General features: G+C 41.2%; 1 protein-coding gene across 1 annotated transcript in view; it reads right to left on the minus strand.

Moving 5' to 3' along the window:
- Dars2 (aspartyl-tRNA synthetase 2, mitochondrial) overlaps positions 1 to 8,469 on the minus strand; it is a 29,959-nt gene that overhangs the window by 13,599 nt on the left and 7,891 nt on the right. Inside the window, exons 6-10 of the mRNA XM_028759080.1 lie at positions 7,329 to 7,452; positions 6,630 to 6,676; positions 4,468 to 4,574; positions 2,752 to 2,821; positions 279 to 458 (exon numbers count right to left, since the gene is read on the minus strand). Coding sequence (XP_028614913.1) covers positions 279 to 458; positions 2,752 to 2,821; positions 4,468 to 4,574; positions 6,630 to 6,676; positions 7,329 to 7,452 — 528 coding nt within the window. The remainder of the gene's footprint in view (positions 1 to 278; positions 459 to 2,751; positions 2,822 to 4,467; positions 4,575 to 6,629; positions 6,677 to 7,328; positions 7,453 to 8,469) is intronic.

Raw genomic sequence — 8,469 nt, forward strand, 5'->3', positions numbered from 1 at the left:
ACACACACACACACAGACAGACAGACACACACACAGACACACACACACACACACACACGATTGACTTTTAGAAATAAAGAATAAGTAGTGCAACGCTAACATGCTATTATTATTATTATTATTATTATTTGCTGTAGTTTGGAAGCAACTGAGGTAACATGCTAAAGGAACAGTGAAAATATTATCCAACCAGTATGGAACACCTGTAAATTTCTTCAAAATACTTGAAAAGATGTATGAACTACTTAGCAGTGGTCCTGGGAACAAGAAAAAAGTACCTTCATCCCAAATCGAGTATCTGGCTTATCAGTTCCATAGGTGGCCAATGCTTCAGCAAAAGTCATAGAAGGAAAAGGAATCACTAGAGGGTCTTTATCATCAGGCCAGGAATACTGCAGCAAACCCTCAACTAAACGCTGAATACCGGTCTGCTCTACAAAGGACATCTCTATGTCAATCTGAAACCAAAACAACATGGAAACGAACATGAACAGTCACAATACATATTTCTTGGCTTTTAGTTGCCATATAAATAACTGCCCAGAAACAATACATGGCAAAAAGTGCAAATACTGTAATACTTTGTTTTTATGTTAATGACTGCTATTGCCTAACATATGCTGGCTAATTTATAACTATCTTGTGGCTGAAGGCTCAGAGAAGGAACTTGCTTGCATACTGCAATCACTAGAGTTTCCATGAGCACCAGGCATGTACATGAAGGCAAAATATTCACACACACCAAATAAAATCTTGCGGGGCACGGTGGGGCACCCTGTAATGTTAGTACTCAGGAGACAGAGGCAGGCAGATCTCAATGAGTGTGAAGCCAGCCTGGTCTACTTAGGGAGTTTAAGGCCAGCCAAGGCTACATAGAGAGACCCACACCTTGACTCAACTGCCCTACCCTTGCAAAAGAAAAAAAATCTTAAAAAATAAAATAAAAGCTGGGTGGTGGTGGCACACGCCTTTAATCCCAGCACTTGGGAGGCAGAGACAGGTGGATTTCTGAGTGTTAGGCCAGCCTGGTCTACCAAGTGAGTTCCAGGACAGCCCGGGTTATACAGAGAAACCCTGTCTCGAAAAACCAAAATAAATAAATAAATAAATAAATAAATAAATAAATAAATAAAAATAAAATGAACACAAATGATAGTAAGTGCTTAGCAGAGACTGGAGAAACAAGAAACCCTTCTTCACTGCTGGTGAGATTCTAAACTGGTGTGATGATTATGGAAGTCAGTACTGAGATTTTTCTTTTTTCTTTCTTTTTTTATTTTATTGGATATTTTCTTTATTTACATTTCAGATGTTATCCCCTTTCCCGGTCCCCACCCCACCCGTATTCCATTCCCCCTTCTCCTGCTTCTATGAGGGTGTTCCCCCACCCACCCACCCACTCCCACCTCCCTGCCCTCAAATTCCCCTACACTGGGGCATCGAGCCTTCACAGGACTAAGGACCTCTTCTCCCATTGATGACCAACAAGGCCATCCTTTCCTACATATGTGGCTGGAGCCATGAGTCCCTCCATGTGTACTCCTTGATTGGTGGTTTAGTCCCTGGGAGCTCTGGAGTGTGTGTGTGTGGGGTCTGATTGGTTGATATTGTTGTTCTTCCTATGGGGTTACAAACCCCTTCATCTCCTTCTCTAACTCCTCCATTGGGGACCCCGTGCTCAGTCCAATGGTTGACTGCGAGCATCCACTTCTGTATTTGTCAGGCTCTGGCAGAGCCTCTCAGGAGACAGGTATAACAGGCTCCTGTCAGCAAGCACTTCTTGGCATCCGCACCGGTGTCTGGGTTTGGTGACTGTATACGGGATGGATCCCCAGGTGGGGCAGCCTTTCCTTCAGTCTCTGTTTCACACTTTGTCTATGTATTTGATCCTGTGAGTATTTTGTTCTCCTTTCTAAGAGGGACCGAAGCACCTACACTTTTAAAAAAATTAAAAATAACTACTATATGATCTGGCTTTGCCACCTTTGGGTGACTACTCCAACACTCAAGTCTTAGCACAGAGACCCTCACACACCTGTGTTTATTGCTGTGCTATTCACAGCAGCTAAGGGACAGAGACAGCCTAGAGAGTAAATCCATGAATGGATAAAGAAAATGTGTTATACATACACAATGCAATTTTATTGAGCCATAAGGAGAAATAAGATCATGATGTTTGTAGGAAAATGGAACTGGAAATTATGTTCAGTGAAGTATCCCAGGTGCTGAGAGACAAGTACTCTATGCTTTCTCTCATACAGTAGATTCTAGTTTTTAAATTTTTTTTTTTTCGAGACAGGGTTTCTCTGTAGACAAGGCTAGCCTCAAACTCAGAAATCCGCCTGTCTCTGCCGCCCAAGTGCTAGTATTAAAGGCGTGCGCCACCACCGCCCGGCTCGATTTTAATTTTTATATGTGCATATATACACATGTTTAGTATAAGTCAGGGAACTGTAAGAGGGGAAAGAAGAGACTTTAAGGGAAAGGAATAAAAAGCAGAATAGGATGCATGTGATATAAAAGTGGAAGGAGGCCAGTGGGAGGAAGCAGACCCGTGAGGAGGCAGGGGGATGGAAAGGAGTGAGGGCAGCGGCTGAACAAAAATGAAGTGTGTCTGAAAATGAGACTGGAAGACCCATTGCCTTTTACGTTCATTTCTAAAAACTTGTAAAGTTACTGTCCCGGTATTGAAACATCCTGGGTTATAGCAACATGGATTTGTAAGAGCCTAATAATATAATACCCAGGTACCTGGGTAAACTCTGGCTGTCTATCCGGTCTTGAGCCTTCATCTCGATAACACCGGGCGACCTGAAAATACCTATAAGAGAAAGCTAGAGTTAACATAATCTTCATTTTAAATGATCCAAACCATTTTCCCCAAAGTGTTGGCAGTACAGGCTATGAAACACACTATTGCTGGGCGGTGGTGGCGCACGCCTTTAATCCCAGCTCTTGGGAGGCAGAGGCAGGTGGATTTCTGAGTTCGAGGCCAGCCTGGTCTACAGAGTGAGTTCCAGGACAGCCGGGGCTACACAGAGAAACCCTGTCTCGAAAAACCAAAAAAAAAAAAAAAAAAAAAAAAAGAAACACACTATTAATGATCCTTAAGAGAAACTTTACTTTTTCATTTTATTTGTGGTGCTAAGGCTCAAACCCAGGCCTTTGTGCATGCTAGTCAAGGACTGTACTATAAAGCTGTTTCCCAGACTCAGAAACTTTATTATGCTCAAATCTAGTCAAAATATAGATAACACATGGGAAGCTAGTATTTTATAGATGGCTTTCCAAATATAGCACCTTTGGATATTTATACGTTAGACGGACATACAAAGCAGTCCCTGTGTCTTTAGAGTGCACTTTTACAAGCTGAAATTCTGCTGTAGGAATGCTTTGCGCCTCCCTGTGTCATGCCAGCTCTCACCTTCACCTTTAGAAATGAAGCTCTCTCTGCCTCTGCAAGTCTAGCATACAACACTCTCTTCTTTTTAAAATTAATTTTAAAAACTAATGAAATTGGGGCTGGAGAGATGGCTCAGCAGTTAAGGGCATTGACCACTCTTCCAGATGTTCTGAGTTCAATTCCCAACAATCACATGGTGGCTCACAACCATCTGTAATGGGATCTGATGTCCTCTTCTGGTGTGTCTGAAGATAGCTACAGTGTGTTCATATAAATAAAATAAATAATTCTTTAAAAATTTAATAACATTATATGTGTTGAGGTAACTGCATGCCTACAGAAGTCTACAGAGGCCAGAAGTTTACATTCAGAGTCTGATTACCCTGGAAATGGAGTTATAGATGGTTGTGATCTGACTTGGGCCCTGGGAATAGAACTCAGGTCCCCTGCAGGAGCAATACATGCTCTTAAGTCCCAAGACATTTCTCTGGCCTGATTACTATATTTTCCCAAACAATACCATTTCAAACAATTAATATTTTATAACTTTTGTATTTTCAATGTTGATTTTGGTTAGTTTCATTATATTTTCAATGTTGATTTTGGTTAGTTTCATAGTTGTTTTTTATTTATTATCCCATTTTTTTTTTACTAAACTTATTCACTTGAGATCAGAATCTTATTTTTAATGCCCTGCCAGAACTACTAGCTTTGTGTCTAACGCCACCTAATAAATCTTAAATAAACAATGACGACTATAATTTCTAGGGGATGAACAGTATCAAAAGTTTTACTGTTATGGAGTGAGGGGTGGGGTGTGCAGGTGTGAGGGTACATGTGTGGAGGTCAGGACGATGTGGCGGAGTCAGTTTCCTCTTTCTACCTATATGTGGGTTCCAGGGATTGAACCCACATCCCTAGCCTTGTGTGGCAAGGGCATTTACCCACTGAGCCAACTCACCAGTCTGGGGTCAGACAAATTTGTTCCTTCCCTCCCCCTTGGTCTTTCTCCCTCCTTTTTTTAGGAGTAATAGCATTACCAAAAATCAAAAAAGCCTGTTTACCTGTCTAAACCACCAACCATCAGAAGCTGCTTAAATTGCTGAGGACTTTGAGGGAGAGAATAAAACTTTCCAGGTTCCCTGGATGGTACTAAAAACTCCTTGGCACCCTTTTAAAGAAAGAGAGGTGACAGAGGGAGAGAAAAAGAGACATTATTGAAAAATAAGAAAACAAAAAAAACCCAAGTGTGACGAGCACAAGTTAACACTTAAGCACCCCGAGGAACTTATAAAGTTCTCAATGACAGACAGCTCTTGTTCATCTTATAGTCCCTAAAACAATTTGCACACAATAACATTTATTTAGAGCTGGAGTCTCATATGAAGCTCTGGTTGAACAGAAACTCAAGGAGATCCACCTGCCCGTCTCTTGAGTACTGGAATTTAGACATGGGCCATGCTCAGCAATAACCTTTACATTTTTTAACGTGTGTGTGTGTGTGTGTGCGGGGGTATGGGGTTGGAGTAGGGGGTTGGTGAACACACTTTTGAGAAGAGGCCATTCAGAACCTCTGAAGCTGGAGGCTGTTGAGAGCTACTTGACTTGGGTGGTGAAAACTGAGTAAGGCTCTCTGAAAGTTAACAGCTGAGCTATCTCTGTAGCTCCTAAAAACGTCTTAAACATTGCTTGTATGTAACAGTTATTAAGTGTCTGTGTGTAAACAAAGTCTCAACTTTATTATTAGCACAACAAAGTTTGTACACCATTTGCTATACAGGTCATTCTTAACTGCTTTTCTACATTACACTGTAGGGATTTTTGTTTGTCTTTTGAGGCCCTCCGAGCCACTGTGCCACTGACCTATATATGTAGTCCTTAAACTGTGGGTTTTTTTTTTTTAAGTCTACAGATTGAATAAAGAGTCACTAAATATCAGGGCTTTTTTTTTTTTAAATCTCAGCTCTCTTTTTAATGGGATCTTATGTAGACACAGCTAGTCTGAGAGTTGTGATCCTCCTGCCTTAGTTTCCCAAATACTGGTCTTATAGGCTTTGCATCACCTCGCCTGTTTTTTTTTTTTCTTATTAATATAGCATTTGTTTTCCTTGAATCAACCTCCAAGCCAACCATTTTTTGCTGATTTCCTGAAAAAAAAATACAGGAAAAAGAATATATAGACTATATAGGGAAGAACCACAGTAGAGGCAGATCCTTCCATGATGGAGAGAACGAGATGGATCCATCCTTAGGCAAAAGGCCCTTTGGTGTCACAGGGACAAAAAGCCAACTGGCCCAGCAGATGAGCTGTTGCTCTAGAGTGGCTCCTGTCCTATGCAATAAGGTTCCCATAGTGACATTCCCACCCCTTGAGCCAGCCCCCAACCATGGCAGTCCCAGCCTCAATGAACATAGCTGCAGCGACAATAGTCCTGGAACAGGTACTGGCTACAGGGCTGTGGCTAGGGACAAATGAGGTGAGGGGTATGGAGCCACCATAAGCTAAAGTGTTCTTGGTCAGTGTCCATGGTCATTCTAGCACCTTTGCAGGTAGTGGTCAGCTTGAAAGCTCAGAGAGAGGGTGGAAGTGAACTTGGGATAGGTTTAGGTTTTTAGAATGGAAGGGATTATGGCAGGACAGGTGTTCTTGGCCCACACAGAAAAGAGATGCCTAATCTGCCTCTTCAAAATTTTTATATTTTTTTAGTTGACACAATTTTTTTTTTTGTTTTGTTTTGTTTTTTTTTTAAAGATTTTATTTTCATCTTTTTGGTTGTGAGCCTTAGCTTTTAATCACTGAGTTATCTCTCTAGCCAAGGATTTTATTTTAATTATGTGTATATGTTTCTGTCAGTATGTGGATATGTGTGTACGAATGAAGTGTTTATAGGCCAGAAAAGGTGTTTCATCCCCTTGTGGTCAAGTTTTAATACACGCTTTTAACTGCTGAGTCATCCCTTCAGTCCAGTTCAGACAGTTCTTAATGAACAAGATTTTAATAAAACATTCATTAATGATTTGCATCTAGAAAACTCATGGGAAAGAAAACTCATGCAGAATAAAAACATTCTGATTCAAAATGCTGGCTTACATAATCTTCTCAGTTCTTAAAATAAGACTCTGAGGTAGTAATAAAAGTAAAATGGGCCAAGTGAATATAAAAGCAAAGCGATTGCTTTTATAATGAAGAGGATATCAATAGTAAAATGATAAGCAATATACATACTCCGGGGGTCCTCTTAAACAATGTTGGGGTTTCTATATCCACAAACCCTAAAAAAAGAGAAAAACTAGTTAGTTATTAGGAATTTGCCAAGTATGATGTCAATAGTGAAATGAAGAGGCCCCCTTAATTAGGAAGACGTCTGAGATAAGAAAGACAGACACAAGTCGCTTTCTACAAACCCAAGAAAGCTAAGACTTTTACAAGATGTTACTGTGTTCCCAAGGCTGACCTTCATGACAGGAAATGATCTGGACTATCTGATGGATTCCTGTCTACTGCAAGGCTCCGGTGTGAGAAACCTTCTGCCGACATAGCAAGGATGAGATGAGGGCAAGCACCAAGGAGTCTGTTTGACTCTCGGGAAATCTCAGCCCTCCCATCAACTGCTGTATAAGAATGATAAAGAATTATGCAAATTTGGCTGGGTATCGTAGTCTACACCTGTAACCCCAGAATTCAAGAGTGCAGGAGCGAGTGCTGGGGAGGGAAACTTACTACATAGAAACAACTTAAGACTGTCCTCAGTAGTGGTGAGAAATGCTAAGTACTGTAATAGATATTATTACCTTTAAAAGAATATGCCTGTGACCCAGTAAGCGACCAGTCATCACAGTGACTGATTACAGATTTTGGGAACAGGTGACCCAACAATGAAGGGAGTATACAATAAAACACATTGAACACGCAGGCTTCCCTTACCGTGCAGATTACAGAGATATTCCCGCATTTTCATGACCATCTGTGACCTCAGCCGCAGGTTGTACTGCATTTGGAAGCTGCGCAGATCTAAGTACCGATACTGCAAACGAAGGGCCTCTGTTTTCTACACAAATGAAGATTTTTATGCTTAAATATTTTTGAACATTAAAAAGGTAGTTATCTTTAACTTTTCTTAAGTTACATTTATTTATCGGTGGTGGTGGGGTATGTGTAAGTGTGTGTCTGTGCACTTGAGTGTAGATGCTCTTGGGCCCCTGGAGCTAGAGACATCCTCAGGAGCTGGAGTTACAGGCAATTGTGAGCCGCCTGGGAAACAAATTCAGGTCCTTTGTAAGCGCTGTGCACGTTCTTACCACTGAGTCATCTCTCCAGTTAAGCTTGGTGTACTTATCAAGGCTGTAAATCCTTGCATTCATTTTTGTGCTGACAACTTAAGAAAAAAGTCCTTTAATGTGGGTAGCTCAATTCTTTTATACCAGAAATAGTCTATAACTCCTTTTTCTGAACCTTTACCTTAGGAAATTTATTTTCTTTTCCATAAAAACGTCAACTTTGAAATATATTGATTTTTGCAATCAGTGAACTTAAATATAGGCCTTAGTGGTCATGTAATTAAAAATCTAATACAGCAGGGGAATCACTCAGTTGGTGTTTGGTTCCACTTCTGTTGCTTTAGTAAAATATGCTGACAAAAGCAATTTAAGGGAAAAAGGGTGAATTTGGCTCCCAATTCTAGGTTACAGCCCATCACTGCAGGAAAGTCAAGGCAGCAGGAACACCCACAGTCAAGAGCCGAGAGCAAGGATTTAATGCTGCACTCCAGAGCTTAGCTTCCTCCTCACTCAGCCCAGAGCCCAGGCCATGAGATGTCGACACCTACATTCACCATTTGTTTTCTCATAGCCATTAATCAATTAAGAAAACTGCCCTCACCAGGTGGTGGTGGTGCACACCTTTAGTTTCAGCACTTGGGAGGCAGAGGCAGGTGAATCTCTGTGAGTTCGAGCCCATTCTGGTGTACAGACTGAGTTCCAGGACAGCCAGGGCTACACAGAGAGACCCTGTCTGGAAATCAAACCAAACCAAACCAAACCAAACCAAACCAAACCAAACCAAACCA

The sequence above is a fragment of the Grammomys surdaster genome, unplaced genomic scaffold (genome assembly GCF_004785775.1).
Source record: "Grammomys surdaster isolate TR1022 unplaced genomic scaffold, NIH_TR_1.0 130, whole genome shotgun sequence".
NCBI lineage: Eukaryota > Metazoa > Chordata > Mammalia > Rodentia > Muridae > Grammomys > Grammomys surdaster.